The sequence below is a fragment of the Oncorhynchus masou genome, chromosome 29 (genome assembly GCF_036934945.1).
Source record: "Oncorhynchus masou masou isolate Uvic2021 chromosome 29, UVic_Omas_1.1, whole genome shotgun sequence".
Taxonomy (NCBI): domain Eukaryota; kingdom Metazoa; phylum Chordata; class Actinopteri; order Salmoniformes; family Salmonidae; genus Oncorhynchus; species Oncorhynchus masou.
The window spans coordinates 37086859-37111585 of record NC_088240.1 but is presented as its reverse complement, the minus strand read 5'-3'; the positions used below and the strand labels follow the sequence as shown (position 1 = coordinate 37111585).

At 41.2% G+C, this 24727-nt stretch overlaps 3 protein-coding genes across 3 annotated transcripts in view; 1 reads left to right on the top strand and 2 right to left on the bottom strand.

Annotated features, from left to right (window-relative positions):
* Nucleotides 1-1319, bottom strand: part of pde11a (phosphodiesterase 11a) — a 57161-nt gene extending 55842 nt beyond the window's left edge. Inside the window, exon 1 of the mRNA XM_064944719.1 lies at nt 164-1319. Coding sequence (XP_064800791.1) covers nt 164-964 — 801 coding nt within the window. The 5' untranslated portion in view covers nt 965-1319. The remainder of the gene's footprint in view (nt 1-163) is intronic.
* Nucleotides 1320-6125: 4806 nt separating this feature from the next.
* Nucleotides 6126-8313, bottom strand: LOC135519482 (cytochrome c). The gene is made up of 3 exons (XM_064944714.1): nt 8201-8313; nt 6468-6641; nt 6126-6366 (listed from the first exon to the last, which is right to left on the bottom strand). The coding sequence occupies exons 2-3, from the start codon at nt 6634-6636 to the stop codon at nt 6221-6223; spliced, it is 315 nt and encodes a 104-aa protein (XP_064800786.1). The 5' UTR covers nt 6637-6641; nt 8201-8313; the 3' UTR covers nt 6126-6220.
* A 12874-nt stretch (nt 8314-21187) lies between these two features.
* Nucleotides 21188-24727, top strand: part of LOC135519481 (oxysterol-binding protein-related protein 6-like) — a 59323-nt gene continuing 55783 nt past the window's right edge. Inside the window, 1 exon segment of the mRNA XM_064944713.1 lies at nt 21188-21470. The gene's annotated coding sequence lies outside the window, so the exon portion shown is untranslated.

Below are 24727 nucleotides of genomic sequence, written 5' to 3'. Positions count from 1 at the left end.
CACACACACACACACACACACACACACACACACACACACACACACACACACACACACACACACACACACACACACACACACACACACACACACACACACACACACACACACACACACACACACAGGCATACACACACACACAACCACACAAACTCACACACACCTGATAGGCATCTGGGATATTGACTGTCTCTCCATGCTCAGCAACATATCCAATGATTCCCTTTCCCCAAGGAACCTGAACTTCATCCGAGTTGCTCATGGAGGGTAAAACTGTGATACCTGCATGAACGTCAAAGAATTTGGATACCAATGTCTTCTTATTTGCTGAGCCTTCCACTAAGAATAAGGAACAGCGGTCTGCATCGACCATTATACACACAAACACCAGGATTTTGTAGCTGAGGCTAGTTAAATCCAAGTCGTTAGATATGTCTTTTACCAATTCCAGGAAAAACTCTCGTTCGTTGTGTTCTTTAAGGTAATATTTGAAATCGACAGCTGTGGATGGATACTGAGGTATGTTCACTCGCGACTCCAAGAGCGCGCTCAGGATGTGGGCAGTGGTTGGAGGCAACGAGCTGGCTTTTCTCAGCAGAGCTCTCCTCCTCATACTTGTCAGTGGCTCCTGAGCCCTGTAGTTGACTTGCTCATCATATGTCCTGTTGCAATTCATTGCTTTGGACCTGGCGAAAGTTTTCCGCAGTTCCTTCTGCGATGCTCGTCTATGCGGGCCCCCATCACCTTTGCAGCTCGCCCAACTGTTTTTACAGGCGCTGACGCTTGTTTTCTCCGACTCGGCGACTGCGGTTGTACTTACTGAAGTTTTGCTTGCCTGGTGATTTTTGAGCCATTTCTCCACCATACTATGTTTCCCTTTTCTGTTTAGATAGTCCTCAAACAACTCAGGATGCGTATCCAGAAAACTTTCCACGTCAGAGAATACCATGTTGGACACTGCCATGTCGGTTGTGTTGATGGTCCTGGCTGAACCAAATCCATAAAATTGCACAATAAATGTTCATTTATAATATTTTACAGAGTATCAAAAAATAAAGAAACCTAGACACTTCTGTAACACGACTTCCCTTAATCCATTCATAACGAAACTATATTTGAGGTCTAGGCTACATATCTTGTTGCTTTCTGTAAAAATATGATGGAGAAATTATGAGGAATATACCACCACACCTCCAATAACATATTAACACTCAATTGCAATTAATAAAAGCCACCTCTCATGGATGAAAGACAGGATGCAAAAAGACTCACGGACTTCGACTGTTCTTTATTCAGAGAGCAACTGCTGCCGCGCACTGGCGGTGCATCACCGGAGTGGAGAGTGCGCAAATGACGTTGGCTATTGCCGCGTTCAAAACAACTGGGAACTCGGAAATCTCTGATTTCCGTGGATTCAAGATAACTGTCAACGAGCTCCGATTGAGAAAAATTGTTTCGAACATTCATTCAATTCGGAAACTCGGGGATCTTTCTAGAGCGCGGACTTTCCGACCTGAAGATCGCTAACGTCATGATTTGACCTCGTTTTTTCCCAGTTGTCTTGAAAGGACAATATGGAGCTGCTACCGAAGCTCAACTTCGTAGCTCTACCAAATCTATTATGTACAGAAATATTTAGAGCAGTGTTTCCAACTTTTTCCAATTGTATTTCATTTTAGAGTTTATAATGAGTAATTACATGATTGTTTAAAATAAACTATTCATTATTGAATTTAGTTAGGCCTTAATATAGCCCACGTCTAGGTGTATGTGACAATAAAACATATATTTATTTATGAATATGCAACTTTTTTTTTAAACAAGAGCCTTAATCGCATCATGTAGGAAGTGTGATAACAGTGGCCTCTAGTGGAAATGTACGCTGTCACGTTCCAGAACACACGCACTCATGCATACACACACGCACACTTTTCTTGTTGTTGTTCTTTTACCATAATTAAGCTGTGCAGTGCACAAATGTTCACTTTACAATTGTGTTTATGGCTATCCACAACACCAATTCCTTGATCTCATTATGTTTCCATCAAGGACCATATCTCTTGTTTCACCTATTACAACATTTCTGTGATGTGTAACTGCATTCTCCTCTAGAGGGAGCTGTACTCCACACTGTGGAATACGATCATTGGTCTTTCACGTTTGCACCATAGAAATAGATAAAGGACTCATCTTTGTATCTGTGCCATTTAAGCATCTGTGACAGCATGGGCAGCACCATTGAGGCTATCTCCAATCCTGAAGTAGTCAGTTTTCTTCTTCACAATTGGCTGATCGCTCCTGATGACCCGGTTGGACATGACTCCAACAGGGTCACCAGGATGGATCAGCCAATGGTGAAAGAGTTTGGCCAGAGGATGAGTCTGAGTTGTATTTCACTGTTAGTTTTACAATTGTTTATATGTTATTACAAATATTGATGATGGGTAAAAAATAATTTCCAAAAAAGAACTGCCGACTTCGTCCAAGATGTCCGACAGTTGTTTTAAACTGTCGATTCATGGACCGTCTATATATCCAGGTTGCATCTAGTTTATACAGACCAACATCACATGCACACTAGCACTCAGTCCATACAGGGTGCAACGACGACGTCATCACCTCCTCCAACAACATGGCAGACACTGGATGAACATAAAATGTTAATATCTTTGGCTGTGAGTGATGTAAAAAAAAATGGGATGTTTTGTGTGCAAAGGTGATGACTAAAGTGTCGTACTGGGAATTTTCTAATCTGACTTGTATGGAAATGTTCTTTCTGGGCCGGGCGACAGTTAACCTGCAGTACCAAATAAAAACTGTAGGAGCAATTTAAAAAGTGCTTCTAATGACCCCTGGCCCCCTTGGGAAGCCCTCAATGGTGCTGCCAATGCTAAAAATGCCTTTTGGCCACTAGAGGCCTCCTTTATTCTGTGTTCAAAACAACTGGGAATTTGGAAATCTCTGACTTCCGAGCATTCACAACAACTGGGATCTTGAAAAAAAACCTCTCATATTGGGAAAACACGATCATCCAACTCGAAATTCCAAGTCGGAAACTTTCTAGAGCTGACTTTCCGACCTGAAGTTCACTGACATTTGACCTAGTTTTTCCCTCGAATTCCCAGTTGTCTTGAAAGCACCATTTGCCCTCATTCATCCTATTCACACTTCTGTGTTAAGCTTTGTGGGATAGAATTATTAAACATTCCAAAAATACATTAAAATTGGGGGATATTGATTATACAAGTGATGCCAGGTGTTCACACACCATTTGAAATGGTGATTGATAAAGTCAACTTTCATATGTTCACTAACCAAAACATTACTGTACTGGCTCTCTCCAAGAATGACCTACATTATGTGTAACATGCATCTGTCGGTTGCCTAAGTCCATCACATGCAACTTGACCTGCCCTACACAACACAACTGTCATGACTGTCGAGAATCCAAATAGGTCAGATCAGGTTTGCAATGAATAACTTCAATCAGACTCCGACTCACCCATAGAGGGGGAAGGAAAGAACTAGTGGGAATTAACAACTCACGTCTGTTGTAAATCAAGGGAGAAGATACAGGCCTGCGCTCTCCAAATTCAAAGGAATGTGCTTTGTCTCAACATACATTTTCTCCGCTGAAACTCTTAACACGTTCAAAAGCAAATACTGGAACAATATTTCTAGTATATAACATTAAAAATGTTATAAAGGAAATACTGTAACTTGGAAAGTATAACCACTATGTACGTATATGATGTTTCCATACTGTGTTGTGCATGTACAATGCAAAATGATGAACGTGTTTTTGTTAAGAGAGGGATGGGATTTGAGAAGTTATAAGAGATAATTGTTTTCCATAACTTTTCACAGAGAGGAATCACCGCCCCGGAGTGGGGTCAGGGAGCGAGCCAGCCTGTTGGAACTGCCCCTTTCGAATAAAAGGTATAAATGATGGGTTCTGAAACACATTGGACCAGAAAAAGCGTGAAGCAGCAGCTACACGTTGTAAAATGGCTTGAACTTTGAATTTCAACATGAGGTGGAGACGATAAACTCACCTCCCGGACAATCACTGGTATGGCTGATTAGCTGTCCTAATTAAAGTATCTTTGAAAGCTAATTAAGTAGGACCCTCCTGTTACTCTGCTCATACCATCGTATTATGCTACTCTCATCATCCCATTGGGGAACCATCGATACAACTAAGCCTATCTTCAAAGAAGCATCTTCAAGAGCGAAAGGAGGGACAATCAACTCTGTAGTTCTGTTCAGGACTACACGACAAGTCACCGGATACCGGACAACTACAAAGAATGACAACAGTAGAAGAGTTGTTGGAACCATTTTGGACAATCAAAGCCTGTTCACCAACAGATCCGCAGTGAACCCAGGCATTTCACGTAAATACATTCATGATTTCTTGCTCAAAGCTGGTGGCGGTTTGTGTGCAAAATATATGGTTATTGTAGATGAGAGTAGTTTCTGAATGTGGCAATGTTAAGCGTCTCTGTCCCTCCATCTCTTCTTTAACAAGTATCCATGTTGTCATTCCGCTAGGGACCTGTTTACATCTACAGTCAATAAGTGTTTATCCTGTGTTCCCATTTAATTAGCTAGTAAATAAATAATTAAACCAATGTGTAGTTCTGAACCATAAGGCTTAGGTTTTTGCAAATGCAAGGTTTACGACTTCAGAATGGTGATATGATACAGGGTTATGATTAATAAGTTGACTCTGTATAGATGTGATAGGTAAATAGGTGAATTTAATTTGTGAGATGGTAACTCTTTAAAGAACCGCTCTCGTGGTGCCCCAGATCATGAGTTAATTGTTACATGATTAATTTAATCGGGTAACAGTTAAACATTGTTAATATTAAGGTCAAATCACAACACAGCTGATTAGTAGAATCAGGTGTTAGTGCAGGAGTGGAACAAAATGCTGTACTCCAGGAGTAGGTTTCACCATTAAATTCAGGGTTGACCTCCCATGTAACAACCCACAGACAGAGGATTGAGAAACGCTAATGTGCACTTAAAGGTGCTGCATGGTCAATTTGACATCTGATTTGTCAGTGCAGCATTTAGGGTGATACAGCCTCCTCAGAAGTCAGGGCATTCATACTTTTGTCAATGCGGAGCTATACAGAGCCCTCCGCATTGTTACAAAATTTGGGAGGCGCACAGCGATGCAGTACGGAGCTCAATTTGATATCTGCGTCCCTCCGGAGTCACCACTACTGCATCACACCCTCCATAAGGAGCTTGCGACCATACTTTCAGATCAAGCATAAATTGGGTCTTAGTCTCACATACTGTAATGGTGAGACAAGGTTATTCAATTGTCCTTCAAACACCATTTTGATATATACAAAAATAAACTTGTAGGGGTCTTATATTGTTTGCTCCTGCCGTTAAGCATCACTGCTGAATAAAACCGGCCTACTACTTGTACCGGATCTCAGGCTGTGGGGCCAATTCCCTGAAAACCTCATTTGGGAACTCCGCTCAAGTGTCTTTTACACCTGCAACTTTAGGTCACTGAACTCAAGATGCATTTCGGGCCTTAAATCAGGGCTTTTGCTAAATTCATGCACCTTGGTTGGAGAAGGAGGTAGTGTTGCCTTCCTGATACTTGAACCAGAACAGATAAAAATAAATGAATCAAAAATTGGGATAATGGTTTAGCATGTAATTTATTCAATTAACTCAAATAGAACCATATCATGAGGTATTGGCTACATAAGACATTACCATGGTCTGTAGTAGATGTTACTTTTAAGACAACCCTTTGAAATTAGAGACTATTCCAAATCTGATTGAGCGTTTGCATTAGCAAGTATTAAAACCACTACCGATACAATTAGTTGAAACTTTTTTTGTGAAACAAATATTACATAGCTTTGACCCAATAAATTATGGAATACTTACAGTCTATGGATCAATAATTTATTATGTATACTAGAGCCTGTTAGACCAAGGGATATAAATTACACCATCTAAATGGAGGTACAGCTGTGAAATATGGCAACTGATCATGCAAACACCATTGAGTCCCAGCAGGTATGTCAAGCAGGCTATTCAAAAAAAAAAAAGTTAAAATGCTAAGAATTAGTCTTAGCTTCTTGAAAGAGCCACTCCCCTTCTCCGCTGAACAGTTGATGATATTTATATAAGATACAGAAAGGGAAGTCTATACATTGAACAACGCGTAGACAGTGGTCTACGAAGTTGCCGACTTCAAATATGCTATAAGATCTGCACGCTCGCCCTTCTTCTTGATGCCAGCAAATATCATCTTTGTTCCAGGAATGTATTTCTTGGGGTTCTCCAAGTACGTCATGAGGGTATCGGTTTCCCAGATAATGCCTGAAATCACATGTGAAAAGCACAAGTTAGAATGAGAATGCAATATGTTACTGTCAGATTCACCATTTAATTTCCTGTAAGATGGTGAGAGAATCTCAGACCTTTGGATTTGTTGGCATCTGTGTAGGAATAGCCTTCAGCTTGTCCAGTCTTGCGTCCAAACAGACCCCAGAGGTTTGGACCAACCTTATGCTTTCCTCCATTTTCAACAGTATGACACTGGGCACACTTCTGGACAAATGCCTTCTTTCCCTTAGCAATATCACCCATGCTTCCTATTGGACAAAATACAAAGAGGTAACTATAAAAACAGAAGACCATCTCTGTAGTAGTACCCAAAAATACAGAAACGGAGGGAGGTCTCCACCATTTCCCATGACACGTTGCTGACAAAGGCAGATTATTTGTTCAGGTGGTTCAACGTGCTGACTGGATTTTATAACTGGAGAAGTCTAAAGGGTATGTCTGGAACTTCCCAACTCTGACTGTCACCCTATTGAAGTTGATATTCTAGCCGGGTTAGGTACAGGTAGGGATTAAGGTGGAGCGGCAGGTATAGTAGCCTAACGGAACTTTCAGAATCCGAGTGAAATACTTAAGTCTCATCTAACATGATGTAGGCTCAGAATTCCCGAACTTCAAGTTGCTTTACCTGTTGTCCGCTGAGTTTGGCCTGTCAGAGGTAATCTAAGACAAAATATCTACAGGGAAGCGTTGTCAACCCAACCTTCAGTACGATGGCCTTTATATCGGTTTTACGCACTCAACACTTGGCACAATATGGCCAAACCTAACCGAACATTGTCCCACGCAGTCAGCGGGCCTCAGGATTTAAGTGATAAGACTTCCGACGTCACACCAAAATAAAAAAAAATACATTAAATTCCAGTAATCAATGGGAATACCCAATCCCCACCTCCTACCGCCAAAAGCACAGACAATCGGTAAAGAGCACACCATTTTATTCAACATTCTGGCTTGTAGAAACTCCTGTATCTTTTTTAGGCAGACTTCTTTCAGACTGAAAAACCAAAAAGTGTAACCATGGTAAGAGTGATGTTTCGGCAAAGCTGTAAAGAGCTTTGGGCCAGTAAGAGGAAGGTTGCTGATTAGAATCTCAGAGCCGAATAGGTGAAAATGTCGATGTGCCCTTGAGCAAGGCACTAAACACCCCTGTAAGTCGCTCTGGATAAGAGCGTCTAATAAATCACTAACATGTAAAGGTTGGGGTTTAGCCTGAGTACGTCGTAAGGATCCCACATTGTAATAACGTTTCATAATTTGCCCTGCAGAATATTAACTCGCCACTAGAGGCGTTAGACAGTTGCACAACCAATGCAGTACTATGTAATACTAGCTGGGAGTAGTGGAGTGACAACGTGCCGGCATTTGGGTGTAACGTTGTGTAACTTAGCTAGGTTATAACTAGGTATTTAGCCAAATAAGAGGGCGTCATTATTAACGGGGTCGTTGTGGTGGACACGTTAGCTTCTCTTGCTACTATTAGTTAACGTTAGCTAACCAAGTTACAAAACGGCTAACGTAACTTACCTAGCAAGCTACGTTAACTAACTTGTTCACTCAAAAGACGAACACGAACTACACGTTGGCTAATATGTTTCAGTTGTTCTAAGATATTCAGTTGTGTTGACTTTAGACGCGTTAACTGGCGAACAAGCTTGTCACGTTACCGCCGAACGTTTAATCGGCGGATAACTAACGTTACAATCAGAATCAGACAAACTTTGCTTCTTTTTTTACTTCGAAAGAAATGTTCTCAATAAAATAAATACTGACTACAGTAAACTAGTCAAATGTATTTACTCCTTCTTACCTGTTCAATGTATCTATATTCCTTGAAAGTTTCGTTCACCTTGAGCTGTCTCCACGCCGGTAGCCTAATGTAACAAATGCAAGCAAGTCTCTTTCCTTCCCTGAAAAAATACGTAGCTTAAAACGTCAGTCCCTTATTGGTCAGTCACACATCTGCGTCATCACTATCATCATGACGACCACCACTGTTTTGCGTTCAAGCCCTAGATGGAGTTGAGGAAGAAGTGACATAATGTACCACACATTGGCAAGATTCCAATAGAAATAAATAGTAATGGCGTCTTTTTGTAGGCACTAACTCAGCCATGTTTTTTTGGACAAAGCCTATGTGGAAATTAATGACGTTTTTATAGGGTTTTTGGTTACACGCCTGAAAATAAGGTCTATGGTAAACACCGGCTTAGGATATATTATACGTTTTGTTCTATGAGATCATCTTCATCAGCTAACGTATTTTTTTGTGAATTTTTAAACAATGTAATTTTTAGAAGCACATGAATACTTCATAATTCATGAGGGTCATACTAACTTGACTGCAGAGGATGCTGTTGGGAGGAACTATAGAACGGACTCATTGTAAAGTCTTGAATTTAATCCATGGAATGGAGTCAAACGTGGTTTCCGTATGTTTAATGTGTTTGATACTATTCCATTCCAGACATTATAATGAGCCATTCCTCCTATAGTTCCTCCCACCAGCCTCCTCTAACTGACTGATATTATCTCATATTCCCCATTATCCCCAGTGTATTTTTACCTGTGTTCTCAGTTTGTCTGTTGCCAGTTTGTTTGTTCGTCAAGCCTACCAGAATTTTGTTTCTAGTTCCTGTTTTCTAGTTTTCCAGGTTTTGACCATTCTGCCTGCTCTGACCCTGAGTCTGCCTGTCGTCCTGTACCTTGCCACACCACACTGGATTATTGACCACTGCCTGCCCTGACCCTGAGACTGCCTGCCGTTCTGTACCTTTTGGACTCTGATCTGGATTACTGACCTCTGCCTGCCCTTGACCTGTCGTCTTGCCTGCACCCCAGTTCTAAGTAATTAACTTTTGTTACTTCGACACTTTCTGCATCTGGTTCTTCCCTAAACGTGATATTGGGAGGATGTCTTCTCTCGAATGAGACATTGACAATATTTTTGCGATATTCCTACCTCGAGAAATATGTAAATTAACAGAGAATCTACCATATTTTTACTATTTGTCTGCCTCTTTAGTCCAAGGAGCATTGCATGTTACCATTGGCAGAGATATTATATTAAGCAGATAGGAATCCAATGAATGAAGGAACGTACTGTATAACGCCCCACCAAGAAGACTGTCGATCAATCGCGTTCACGTTGTCATGCTGCATCACGCGATTGCTAAGCTAATCATCACACAATTCCTTCTCAAAGTCAGTGTATACAGTACATTCAGAAAGTATTCAGACCCCTTCCCTTTTTCCACATTTTGTTACGTTACAGCCCTATTCTAAAATTGATCAAATTAATGTTTCTCCTTATGAATCTACACACAATACCCCATAATGACAAAGCGAAAGAGGCTTTTCAGATTTTTTTTGCAAATGTATTAAAAATTTAAAACAGAAATACCTTATTTACATAAGTATTCAGACCCTTTGCTATGAAACTCGAAATGTAGCTCAGGTGCATCCTGTTTCCATTGATCATCCTTGAGATGTTTCTGCAACTTGATTGGGGTCCACCTATGGTAAATTCAATTGATTGGACATGATTTGGAAAGGCACACACCTGTCTATATAAGGTTCCACAGTTGACAGTGCATGTCAGAGAGAGATGGTGGTGAATAGTGTGGACGAAAAGAGAGAAGCAACAGCTGTGCTGGAGTGCGACCAATATGGGTGACCGCTCTGATGATATGGAGCGGGAGGATGAGGTTCAAGGATCTGAATGGTCTGTAGTGGAAAGACATAGAGAAGAAGAGAGATTGTGATACTGTAAGCAGTGGAGCGTCTAGTGTATAAAGCAAATAGAGATTCAAGGTAGGAAGCAAGAGCAATAATGTGTCTGAGTGGAAAGATGTCATGGCGTTTGAGACCATAGGGCCTCATTTACACTCTATCCAAGTAACTAATGCCGTAAAGAAAGAGATAGGTGAAGTTAAACTATCCCGGGTTAATTGGAAATGGTAGATTGCTAATATTTTGTGGTAGCCAGGCTCAGCAAGGGAAGATTCTGCAAATGGAAAAGCTTAATGGGAAGAAGATTAAAAGCCTGGTGCTTATGCTAGGTTGAGGGGAGTCCTCACTGTGGTCCCAATATCTATGTCCACAGATGATATTGAAGAAAATGTGAAGGGAGGCAGAGTGATTGAGGCCACAGGGTTGATGAGTAGGAAAGAGGGTCAAATGAGTGAAAGCTTGTTAGTGATGCTGAGGTTTGAGGATGTCTTGCCAGGAAGTACAGATAGGATTCCTTAGTTTCAATGTTTGAGAATTTGTCTCATATGCACTACTGTGTTTTAAATGCCTAAGAATGAAGCTGTTCAGTGTAAAGGAAAGGAAAGAAAATATGTGCCGCGTGTGGAGGGGAATGTGATTACAGTGAATGTGGAGGTAATGTGAAGGTTAAGTGTTGTAATTGTGTGGGAGGACACAGTGCAGCATTTGGTAGATGCCAGGTGCAGAGACTGGCTAGAGAAGCTCAGAGAGATAGGATCAGTCATGATGTATCATATGCAGAGGCCGTAAAACAGATTGGTAGAACTACAGTGCAGACTGATGGAGCTTACATGGATGTACCTGTAGTAAGTGGACCTACTGTCAGGGCTGGTGCTTCTGATGGTCCTAGAATGGACTTCATAGCTTTTATTGGTAAGGTTATTAATACGACTCAGGTTGTGGAAAGCAGAAATGCCAGGTTGAAGGTTATTGTGGAGACAGCAAAGGAAATATTGGGGGTAACATAGGTTACTGTAGAAATAGTTTTGACATGCTGAACAATCTTAAGGGTGGAGTGTGTCAGCATGATATAAAGTTTAATGAGGTTGGAGAGGGTTTTTGGGGGGAGAAGGGAGCGTGTGGTAGGCGTTAGTAGGGATGTATTTGGTTTTGAATTGTATTTTCATGGTTGTACAGAATTGGGCAGATCATGACTGATCGTACATTCCAGCACAGTAGGTGGCGGCATGCACTTTAAACATTTGTTTGTGGATTGCCATGATATCATAGAAGAAGAAGAAGAAGAAGTGCATGTCAGAGCAAAAACCAAGCCATGAGGTCGAAGGAATTGTCCGTAGAGCTCCGAGACAAGATTGTGAGGAAGATCTAGGGAAGGGATACTCAAAAATGTCTGCAGCATTGTAGGTCCCCAAGAACACAGTGGCCTCCGTCATTCTTTAATGGAAGAAGTTTGGAAGCAACAAGACTCGTCCTAGAGCTGGCTGCCTGGCCAAACTGAGAAATTGGGGGAGAAGGGCCTTGGTCATGGAGGTGGCCAAGAACCGATGTTCACTCTGACAGAACTCCAGAGTTCCTCTGTGGAGATGGGAGAACTTTCCAGAAGGACAACCATCTCTGCAGCACTCCACCAGTCAGGCCTTTATGGTAGAGTGGCCAGATGGAAGCAACTCCTCAGTAAAAAACACATGACAGCCCACTTGGAGTTTGCCAAAAGGCACCTAAAAGACTCTCAGACCATGAGAAACAAGATTATCTGGTCTGATGAAACCAAGATTGAACTCTTTGACCTGAATGTCAAGCGTCATGTCTGGAAGAAACCTGGCACCAACTCTACGGTGAAGCATTGTGGTGTGGGGATGTTTTTCAGCGGCAGGCACTGGGAGACTAGTCAGGATCAAGGGACAGATGAACAGAGCAAAGTAAAGTGAGATCCTTGATGAAAACTTGCTCCAGAGCGCTCAGGACCTCAGACTGGGGCGAAATTTCACCTTCCAATAGGACAACGATCCTAAGTACACAGCCAAGTCAATGCAGGAGTGGCTTTGGGCAAGTCTCTGAATGTCCTTGAGTGGCCCGCCCGGACTTGAACTCGATTGAACATCTCTGGAGAGACCTGACAATAGCTGTGCAGCGACACTCCCCATCCAACCTGACACAGTTTGAGAGGATCTGCAGAAAAGAATGGGAGAAACTCCCCAAATACAGGCGTGCCAAGCTTGTAGCTTCATACCCAAGAAGACTCAAGGCTGTAATTGCTGCCAAAGGTGCTATCTACTCTGATTTCAGAGCACTCTTGTTTGAGTGTGCCAGAATGCAGAATATCAGATGAATTTACGAACGCACCCCATTGAATTTTACAGGTCAGTAAATGCCGGCAAAAAAAGCTGAATAAAATTGTTGCTAGCAGCACAGTTACAGTCACTAACGCTCTAGATAACATGAAAACAGTCTAACCAGCTCTGCTAGGGCTAGTAAAATAGTCAGAGCTTGGTGTTTTCTTATTTGTGTTTTGAAGGAGCTAGCAAGCTAGCCAACTTTAGCCAGTTAGTTTGGGTGCTTGACTGCCTTTGTTAGGTCAGAATGCTCAGATCAACCCTACTTCTCGGTCAGTGTGTCCAGTGTACACTCTAAACACGCCGCAAGCAAAATGCACTGCATTTATGTGTGTGTTTGTAATTTCACTCTGGAGTTCCAGAGTGCGCTTACAGATGGTCCCCATCAATATTACAAACTTACAGTATCATATTTATGCTCATATATATTATGTTAACTAATAGCAAAGAAAAGTTTTGGAATTGGCCTAATCAAGACCACATTAAATCTGTGTGACATGATACCCTTTGGATTTATCATTTTAGAATGTCAGTGTACTAGCTAGTACACAGTGCAGGTTTTAATCATGACCATAGGGACCTCCTAAGTGCCAAATTATCCTAGCCATATTTAAAACAGCATAATTCTGTGGTTCTGGTGAGAACTGACAAAATGTTTCACAAACTCATCCATGTTGATGGAACGTGCCCTCCTTGACTCAACACTGAGAATTCCGAGGTGACTTAACCTGTCATCAACCATTGATGTCTTAAGGTGGGTTTTAATCCATTTCAAAGCTGAGAAGCTTCTCTCTCAAGAATCACTGCTGACTGGTGTAACAACAGAAATCTTACGAAGTCGAAATAACTCATGGAACACCTCTTTATAAGGTTCTAGAAACACAACAAAGTCAAGGAGAGTAGACATTCTGTCCCATCTACTTTTCTCTCTCTTATCAAGAAACTGCTTGGTTGGATGAACCTCCTGTTTGAGGTCCTTTAAATCTGACTCAATGGTCTGGGAAAAGGCAAACAGAGGCTCCTCATTCAAGAATGTCGTACTCTTTGGGTTGAGAGATTGGACCCCATGCATTATCTCACAATTTCTTCTTTGAAAAACACCTTTGCAGCTCAGCTGTGAGACTGTCAAGCATCTGATAGCTCTTTGGAAGCTCTCACCATCACTTTGGTCACTATTTTCCTGTTGTACAGTGCTCATCATCAATGAGTCATGAAATATTAAGCTTGTTTTAGGCTGTCCTTTACACACTTATTTTGCAGTGATATGCAATCTCTTCAACCTCTTTCCATAGTTCTCCAAAGTAACCCTCACTTCTGTAGTCCTGTAATGTGTCTGTAAGGGCACCTACTAGATCCACAGCCCTTGCTAGGTCAAGAGAGCTTGATTGGATGTCAGCTTGATGTCAGAAAGACATTTGGCATCACCAAGCACTTTACAAAAGGTAACCAAAGCCCTATGAAATATAAATCTATCTGAGAAAAGAAGGCCCCTTGCCGCCACTCATCTATCAACACTATCCTGTAGTAGCACTCTCAGAACTGCTGGAAGCCTGTCCCTCAGATTATGGCATGCCATGTATCTGCAGGCCCACCTTACATGCGTACGTCTCTGTAGTTCCCTGGGCTGCTGCTCTGGATACAACTCTTTCTGAACTGCAAGCCACTTGAGATGAACGTACAAGCCAGATACAAAGGTATAAAGCTTCTGCAGGAGAGCAAAAAAATTAACTGCCTCAGGCACTGATTTTACAGCATTGTCAAGAACCAAATTAAAACAATGTGCATTACAGTGCACATAAAATGCAAATCTTTTTAATCCATGCAGACACACCAGAATTCTTTCCGCTCATGACGGATGCCCCACAAGATTATTTCTATAGTCCAGACCATGTTTTTCAAGCAATCAATTATCATTTTTGTGAGACCTGCTGCATCTAAGCTTTCAGCTGACTGAAAGTGTAAAAAGCTTTTGTGGATGGCCCCGTTGTAATAGTACCTCACAACTAAAGACATTTGTTCTTTTTTCTCTAAATCTTTGGTTTCATCTGGAATTACACTAAAAACTTCACTTTCTTTTACTTCTCTTATTATTTCACTTTGTACCATCTCAGCTAAGCCCTCGAGAACTTTGTTCTGGATTTGGTGGCTTGTGTACTTAGCATTGCCACATGCATTCATCCTTTTCTCTATGAGAGGGTCATGTTTTGCTATTGCTTCTAAGATTGTCAAAAATTACCCTTGTTGTTAGAGTCATCAGATCTCACAACATCATGACCTCTGTGCCAAATTTTGAGTGGCAGTTAATCGGAGCACATCTGCAATTGTTTTAATGTAAGTACTGCTGTTGAAAGCCCTTTTCCTAGTACCATGCTGAGTTAAGTAGTACTTTAAAGTATTTTTACTTTAGTACTTTACACCACTGATAATCAACAGTTTATACAAAAAAAACTTTATAGTCTAAAGTTTTCCGTAATGTTTTGTAATGTGTTAGGTTACTGATTCACTTTTTAACTTTGGGCTGGAGGAATAGTTGCCAACTTGTGTTTGTGTTGAAAATAACTTTAACTGTGATAAAGCAATGGACAGTGACCTCTGTACCTTACTTTGATGTTTTTTTTATTTTACTAACACTGAAAGTGATGCCAAGTTATTTTTGGTGCCTCATTTCCTCTTAAAATTGATATGTTTATGTTACAGTAACAGACAATTGAAAATCTCACATTTAAATGTGCAATATACAGAAATCGCAATGCCATTTCCTGGTTGCTAAAATTTGCCTACCATCTAAACAGCTGTGAACTGTCACGCCCTGACCATAGAGAGCCATTGTTTCTCTATGGTGTAGTAGGTCAGGGTGTGACTAGGGGTATTCTAGTTTATAATTTCTATGTTGTGTTCTAGTTTATATTTTCTATGTTGGTGTTTTGTATGATTCCCAATTAGAAGCAGCTGGTATCATTGTCTCTAATTGGGGATCATATTTAAGTAAATATTTCTCCCATCTGTGTTTGTGAGATATTGTTTTGTATTTGTGCACCACGTTGTCACATTTAGTTGTTCGTTTATTGATATATTTGTTTTTGCTTTAAGTTTCACTTTTCAATAAATATGTGGAACTCAACATCTGCTGCCCCTTGGTCCCCTTCTTACGACAACCGTAACAGAAATCTCTTCCATGACCAAAAATATTGTATTTGAGCTGTTTAAAGCTGGTGTAAAGAAACAAAAGTAAAAGAGCAAAAATGAAAGTTAAGAACGGAAAGCCACTACTTAGACTTGCTTTCAATGAGAATGACAGATCTAGTACTCACCATTCCATGTGAATTTGGTCGGGTCACCCCAAAAGTTTCATAATGCAGCTTTAAAAGTTCATATTTTGTTAACTCGTATCCAAATAATGTTGTTGACTCGTCCTATACTTATATTTGTGACAATCATCAGTCTATTTGCATCAGAGTAGGATTCTATTGCATTGACACGCACGATTCAGCATGCACTCTACACAGACCGATGCGGCATAAACAATCAGAGGTGCAGTAGGCCTACAGTATATGCAAATAGACCATTGCCATATATGGATCTGTGCCATTTACTTTGGACTGGACTGTGTTTACAGCATGAGCGGTCGTGAGTAGATGCACTTGTTTTGAAATGAAAGCAAGAGCTTTATGTAGTCATGTGTGTAAAAAATCTTCATATCCTTTGCTAGTTAGTGAGTTATTAGCCCAGTTGTAGATCATTAATAGTCAGCAATAGGGGAGCGATTGCTTCTTTCAAAAGCACAAAACGTGTACATGTCTAGACATCTTTGAAAAGTGAGTCAGGTAAAGAGCTTTTTTTGTTGTCTTATGGACAGTGTTGTATCTTGATACAGGCTTGAATAAGCTAAGGAGTCTCTATGGGGGTACCACAGGGTTCAATTCTCGTGCCGACTCTTTTCTCTGTATATCTCAATGATGTCGCTCTTGTCGCTCTTGCAGAGGGTGATTCCCTGATTCTGTATACATCTGACCCTTCTTTGGACACTGTGTTAACAAACCTCCAGACAAGCTTCAATGTCATACAACACTCCTTCCGTGGCCTCCAACTGCTCTTAAACACTAGGAAAACCAAATGCATTATTTTCAACCGTTCGCTGCCCGCACCTGCCCGCCCGACTAGCATCACTACTCTGGATGGTTCTGACCTAGAATACGTGGACAACTACAAATACCTAGTTGTCTGGCTAAACTGTGAACTCTCCTTCCAAACTCATATTAAACATCTCCAATCCCAATTTAAATCTAGAATCGGTTTCCTATTTCGCAACAAAGCCTCCTTCACTCACGTCGCCAAACATACCCTCGTAAAACTGACTATCCTTCCGATCCTCGACTTCGGCGATATCGTTTACAAAATAGCTTCCAATACTCTACTCAGCAAATTGGATGCAGTCTATCACAGTGCCATCTGCTTTGTCACCAAAGCCCCTTATACCACCCACCACTGCGACCTGTATTCTCTAGTCGGCTGGCCCTCGCTACATATTCGTCGCCAGACCCACTGGCTCCAGGTCAACTATAAGTCTATGCTAGGTAAAGCTCCGCCTTATCTCAGCTCACTGGTCACGATAACAACACGATAACAACACCAACCGTAGCACGTGCTCCAGTATATCTCACTGGTCTTCCCCAAAGCCAACACCTCCTTTGGCCGCCTTTCCTTCCAGTTCTCTGCTGCCAATTACTGGAACTAATTGCAAAAATCGCTGAAGCTGGAGACTTATATCTCCCTCACTAACTTTAAACATCAGCTATCTGAGCAGCAAACCGATCGCTGTACATAGCCCATTTGTAAATAGCCCACCCAATCTACCTACCTCATCCCCATATTGTTTTAATGTACTTTTCTGCTCTTTTGCACACCAGTATTTCTACTTGCACATCATCTGCTCATCATCTATTCATTCCAGTGTTAATTTTCTAAAATGTAATTACTTCGCTACTATGGCCTATTTATTGCCTTACCTCCTCACGCCATTTGCACACGTTGTATATAGACTTAATTTTTTTTTTTTCTATTGTGTTATTGACTGTACGCTTGTTTATTCCATGTGTAACTCTGTGTTATTGTTTGTGTCACACTGCTTTGCTTTATCTTGGCCAGGTTGCAGTTGTAAATGAGAACTTGTTCTCAACAGGCCTACCTGGTTAAATAAAGGTGAAATATATATATATTTTTAAATAGAGCCAATAGGCAGGGGGTAGCATATTTAGTCTGATTCTCTGTAATAAGGGGTTGGAAATAATAATGCATTTTATTTATAAAAGCGGTTTCTTGCATTAAACAACACAACAAAATGTTCAGTCACCTCCTTGTCGAACAGGTTAATGTCAAGCCCTGCATGTTTTTTTCAAAATCTCATGGAACGTAGGCCTACATTGAACACCACACATTGGCACTTACTGAAGGCTGAATGATAGAACAGCTATTTAAATGTTAAAACGTTGTTTTTGATGGTAGGCCACTCCGGTAGGCCTACATTATGATCAAATGGCCACAGTAGCCTACTTGGCCACTGTTAAAACTGCAATTTACAGCCTCAGTGTTCACAGTAAATGGCCACAGTAGCCTACTTGGCCACTGTTAAAACTGCAACTTACAGCCTCAGTGTTCACAGTAAACACGGAAGTTGCACAGATTTTTCACAATGTTCAAGTTTGAACTCAGAAGACCTGAAATTTGCTCAGTGCCTACATTTTTTTTAGGGAACCTGGCCTACTACTATACCCAGTTCAAAGACGCGTAAATGCCAAGGCAGCAAGCACTCTTCCTGGGGTCCAAACATATTAAGGCACTTACATTACATATAAAACAAATGATAAAACAGTACATCATATAACATTATTACCCCACTACATAATTACAATACAAAATGTTTAATACCACCATACAACAATATCACAATGTATGCATATGTATGTGTCTGTACCTTTTGTGTGTGTCTCTTCACAGTCCCAGTTGTTCCATAAGGTGTATTTTTACCTGTTTTTTAAAATGTGATTAAACTGCTTGCGTCAGTTACCTGATGTGGAATAGAGTTCCATGTAGTCATGGCTCTATGTAGTAATGTGCGCCTCCCATAGTCTGTTCTGGACTTGGGGACTGTGAAGACACCTCTGGTGGCATGTCTTGTGGGGTTTGCATGGGTGTCCGAGCTGTGTGCAAATATTTTAAACAGACAGCTCGGTACATTCAGCGAGTCAACACGTCTTAAAAGTACACGCAGAGCTAACATTAATGATATGCATGTTAATCTCTCATGGCTAAAAGTGGAAGAGAGATTGACTTCATCACTACTTGTTTTTGTAAGGGCCAGCCGTGCTGCCCTGTTCTGAGCCAACTGCAATTTTCTCAAGTCCCTCTTTGTGGCACCTGACCACACTACTGAACAGTACTCTAGATGTGTCAAAACTAGTGCCTGTGGGACCTGCCTTGTTGACAGTGCTGTTAAGGCAGAGCAACGCTTTATTATGAACAGACTGCTCCCCATTTTAGCTACAGTTGTATCAATATGTTTTGACCATGACAGTTTACAATCCAGGGTTACACCAAGCAGGTTAGTCACCTCAACTTGCTCAATTTCCACATTATTCATTACGAGATGTAGTTGAGGTTTAGGGTTTAGCGAAAAATTTGTCCCAAATACAATGCTTTTAGTTTTGGAAATATTTAGGACTAACTTATTCTTTGCTACCCATTCTGAAACTAACTGCAGCTCTTTGTTAAGTGTTGCAGTCATTCCAGTTGCTGTAGTAGCTGACGTGTTATAGTGTTGAGTCATCCGAATACATAGACACACTGGGAAATAAATTAAGTTACTTGCATTGTGTCTGCCAACGCCCCTAGGATAATGCACATTTGTTTCAGCATTATGACGACTCATTGTCACAATGGTAGAGATTAACTGAACTGGTCTTGGGTCATTGATAAGTCATTATTTCAACGCAGCCTTTAAATGCGTGGCGAGATTTTGAAGGACTCCGTAGTGTAGTCTATAGCTGTGTTGAGGGTGGGGTAGTCCGACATTTGGAAAGAGTTATGGTTGGAGCAAAGGCATGTGCCAGGTTGAAGAAGGAAGCTAAGAATAAATGAAGGGCCAGCGAGGGTTAGGTGGGATGTAAAATAGGATAAGTAAAGCAAGGGTGAGACTAGAGTGGATATCCTTTGTAGGACTTCAAGTAAACTGTGATGGTGAGGTGTGAAAGCTCTGTCTGTACCATGCCAGAGTCAAATATATAGAGCTGAGTTAGCACACTGATAACAACTATTTATGTCTGACTCATGGTGCTAATAGCCAATACTACAGTGTCACGTACTGTAATCGAGAAAGCGTTGAATATTGGCAAAGTACCAACATTTTCAGCTGTGGGTGTGTTCAACCTTCAATGAAATGCACCTGATGTAATGTGAGCCATGGGGAGTGGCTAAGAACTTTGAGACTGCAGACAGTGTAACCCTCTAATGACAGATACAAAATATGATAATTGCTACTGGCACAGCACTGGTAGTAAATATACACAACTCATTTACATCACTCAACAATACCTATCTTGCTTGTCACTAAAATTACACCACATTGTCTCGGAGTTGATGGCTTTGGTTAAATTACAACCACTAGATGGCAGTCTAATTCTTGCTTTATACTCCAAGAGAGGGGGCATGAGATGACTCAAATTCATCCTGGATGAATGGCTGGTTTAAACTTTTACCAACTGGGAGTTTTTTCCCCACAGATAAATATAACAAAGATTCTAACCTGATCTCAATCTTTATTAGTAGTAATTAAGGGGGAATGCAGAGAGTTGGGCTCAAACCAGAAGCCACAGTGTTGTTAACAGTACCACCTGTGTCATGAAGATCCAGACCTTTTGGCTGAGGCCGTAGTATGCACACATACAGATCCAGACCTTCTGGATGAGGCTGTAGTATGCACACATACAGATCCAAACCTTCTGGATGAGGCCGTAGTATGCACACATACCGATCCAGACCTTCTGGATGAGGCCGTGGTATGCACGCATACAGATCCAGACCTTCTGGATGAGGCCGTAGTATGCACACATACAGATCCAGACCTTCTGGATGAGGCCGTAGTATGCACTCATACAGATCCAGACCTTCTGGATGAGGCCGTAGTATGCACACATACAGATCCAGGACTAAGACCCCAGGCATAAACCACAATGTGACATGGGAACACTTCTAACAGGTAAGAGACCACAGGTTGGTTATCCCATACTGCCACCAATTTGCAGTTACGGAGCGAGCACACTTCTACATGTGCCAGATAGACCTTATAGTACCATCACACACAAGGACCTATAAAAACGAACACCATTTGTCCTGGTGTTGTAGGCCATCACACTAAAAAAGAAAAGAAAAGTATGTTGAATAGAACAGTGTGTGTCTGTGTTTTAGTATGTTATTTTGGTCTTTTTATAGGCACAATCAGTAAGATTCCCTGCGGTTCAAGAAGGCTTTCCACTGATTCTTGAATTTCTAAATTATGCTTAGTACAATCCTTCTAACCCCGAAACGTGTTATAATTATAATTCCTCTGTAGCGGTCTGTCTCGGGACGTCAGTCTATCAGGGAACTTGTTCACTGTGCTGACATAAAATAATCCAGTGCCTGGTTTTGCGAAACACAATTGGCCCATTTGCGCTCGGATCCAGTACGGTCATTTCTTCCCTCCAAAACTCATTCTTGCTGCAGGGAGGAGCATTGAGCATCCGTCTGGGTGACTGCATTCAAGAAGAGAACGGGCATACACAGCACTTTTTTGACTTTTCATTGCTTATGTTCTAAACCTCGATCTCATCTACTGTATTAGCAAGGGGTTTCAACGCGGAGCATCCTAGGCTAACATCATCTGTCTCAATAGGAACGCGGGGTTTTCTGTTGCATAGGGAAGTCGTATCATTTATTTCCTGCGCAAAAAATTGCAGACATGGTCAATACAACGAAACATCGGTAAGCTAGCAATGTTTTCCATACTTGATCTAACTATTTTATGTGAATTGTTTCCCTGCGCTTTGAAATTGAAGTTAAAAAATAAACATTTAGAAAATGCTATCCATTCAAGTGATAACTCGGCATCCTCAGACACTGTGGAAGGCTACTTATGTTTATAACCCCATCTAACCAATGACTACCTGAGAAATGGATGACAGTCTACTTTTGCTGCATTTGAATTGCCGACTTCTGACTTAAAACATAACTGTCTGCAAAGGGGCCTACAATTAATTCATATTTAATTCTTATTTTAAGTATTTAGTGGTACAGTGTCAGTTTATCCTTTAATGATGCGAAAATTGACTGGTGAGTGACGTACATACAAGTTGCATCATCACGCTGTCACTATCTGCAGTGCATGACTTGGACTGAAAAGCAGCCCGTACTCATTTTTTGGCAGCCGGTACTTAGGTACAGGAGCTCCACAATACTTTTGAACTAATATTCTATAAGGGGTGCAGGAGTTGAAGCAGTGGAACATTTTAGGTGGTGGTACTCAGCTCCTGTGTGCTCCTGCCCAAGTCAGGCACAGACAATCTGGAATCATCTTTAACGTGTGATTATCATGCACCTTGTATCAAGACCTTTTCCAACTCCTCTGCCAGTAGCCTACAATGATATTCTGGATGAGCATCCATCCCATCAGGGAATTTGCTGAAATGAAGGTCAGGAAGTGACATTGCAGTGAGGTTTAAAAATATCCAAAAGGACAAAGCCTTGAGGAAGGGATTTACAAGAGGAATGTTGTAATTATCTGCCTGTTTCTGTTTCTGTTTTTTTAGGACTAGTAATTGATTTAGGACCAAGGAGAGGAGACCTCAATGTATCATTCTTTCACATCAGTTCATAGAGTTCATATCAAATCCCCAGGCAGAACCAGGTCCCATATTCAGAAAGTGGCTCGGTGTAGTAGTGCTGATCTTCTTATTTGTGTGATTTAGAAGGCACAACTGATCCTAGACCAGCACTCTTATTAAAGCCACATTGAGACTAGTTTCACCATTAAACCTTTTCGTCTTTCTGATGACTGGTTTTATTGAAAATTGTGACTCACAATTGGAACCCATGAGCTGTGCTTTAATTAGTCAATAACTGTAGTTAGCTGAAGAGCCTGTGGACCTGAAGGACCCAGTCATTAACATCAGGTTTAATGAGATTCCTTTTGGAAAATGCTTAGTGGTGGTTCTGAGGCCAAAAGAGGGAAACAAATGACTTAACACATTAATGTGTTGTTAGTCACTTACTAAACATTGACGTTACTGCACTGCTCTGCTTATATTAGCCACATTTTGCCCTGTTGGAAACAAATAAGCCATAGTGAGCAGAACAAGCAAAGAGGGGGGCAGAGCCAAGCACTAGCTAGCGAGATCCTATTGGCATGTTCTAGCATAGTTTGCATATTTCCGTAAGGCAACGCCTACTCTGTGAATTGCACGTGTGCAATAACTCAATTTGCCTTTGCACTTACTGTAAACAACGTGATTTAAAAAAACTTTTGCGAAGGGTGAAGTCTACAAACCTTAGTCCACTCTGTTCATAACATATTTTGGTTTTGGGAACAGAACTGTATTGAGATCAAATGTTTAATCGATGTGAAAATTTGCAGAAAATCTGCCACAATCCATCTCGTCCCATCTTCTCACTACCACATATGACCTGTTTCAGGAAACTAGGTGTATGTCGCAGGTCACTACTTCACAGAAGAGCCGTTTGAACATATTTAATGTTGTATATTTTTTATTTAGGTTTCTCCCTGCATGCGGTTACTGAGTCCGAGGTGCTAAAGGAGCTCCTTAAACTAGACCCCCCAAAAACATCTGGGTGGTTTAGACCCTGTTTTCTTTAAGGTTGCTGCCCCTACAGTATAATCGCCAAGCCCATCTCTGACCTTTTTAACCTGTCTCTCCTCTCAGGGGAGGTTCTCATTGCTTAGAAGGCAGCCACAGTTAGTCCTTTATTTAAAGGGGGAGATCAAGCTGATCCAAACTGTTATCAGCCTATTTCTATTTTGCCCTGTTTATCAAAAGTGTTGGAAAAACTTGTCAATAATCAACTGACTGATTTTCTTGATGTCTATAGTATTCTCTCTGGTATGAAATCTGGTTTTCCGTTCAGGTTATGGATGTGTCACTGCAACCTTAATGATGTCACCATTGCCCTTGATTCTAAGCTGTGTTGTGCTGCTATTTTTACTGACTTGGCAAAAGCTTTTGATACGGTAGACCATTCCATTCTTGTGGGCCGGCTAAGGAGTATTTGTGTCTCTGAGGGGTCTTTGGCCTGGTTTGCTAGCTACCTCTCTCAAAGATTGCGTGTATAAAGTCAGAACATCTGCTGTCTCAGCTACTGACTGTCACCAAGGGTGTACCCCAAGGCTCAATCCTAGGCCCCACGCTGTTCTCAATTTACATCAACAACATAGCTCAGGTAGGAAGCTCTCTCATCCATTTTATATGCAGATGAAACAGCCTTATACTCAACTGGCACCTCCCCGGATTTTGTGTTAAACGCTCTACTACAAAGCTTTCTTAGTGTCCAACAAGCTTTCTCTGTCCTTAACCTTGTTCTGAACACCTCCAAAACAAAAGTCATGTGGTTTTGTTAAAAAGAATGCCCCTCTCCCCACAAGTGTGATTACTACCTCTGAGGGTTTAGAGCTTGAGGTAGTCACCTCATACAAGTACTTGGGAGTATGGCTAGACGGTACACTGTCCTTCTTTCAACACATATCAAAGCTACAGGCTAAAGTTAAATCTAGACTTGGTTTCCTCTATCGGAATCGCTCCTCTTTCACCCCAGCTGCCAAACTAACCCTAATTCAGATGACCATCCTACCCATGCTAGAATACGGAGACATAATGTATAGCTTGGCAGGTAAGGGTGCTCTCAGGCGGCTAAATGTTCTTAACCATTCGGCCATCAGATTTGCTACCAATGCTCCTTATAGGACACATCACTGCACTCTATACTCCTCTGTAAACTGATCATCTCTGTATACCCGTCGCAAGACCCACTGGTTGACACTTATTTATAAAACCCTTTTACGTCTCACTCCCCCCATCTGAGATAATTTATGTTTATTTTTACTCCCAGCCCCCACCCCCGCAGGAGGCCTTTTGGTAGGCCGTCATTGTAAATAAGAATTTGTTCATAACTGACTTGCCTAGTTAAATAAAGGTTAAAAAAATCATAATGATAATAATAAACATCTAAAA

Excerpts from the sequence above, each read along its gene's own strand:
- LOC135519482 (XM_064944714.1), bottom strand. The coding sequence starts at position 6,636 with ATGGGTGATATTGCTAAGGGAAAGAAGGCATTTGTCCAGAAGTGTGCC. Across the intron at positions 6,367-6,467 it reads AGATGCCAACAAATCCAAAG|GCATTATCTGGGAAACCGAT; the intron begins GTCTGAGATTCT and ends ATGTGATTTCAG.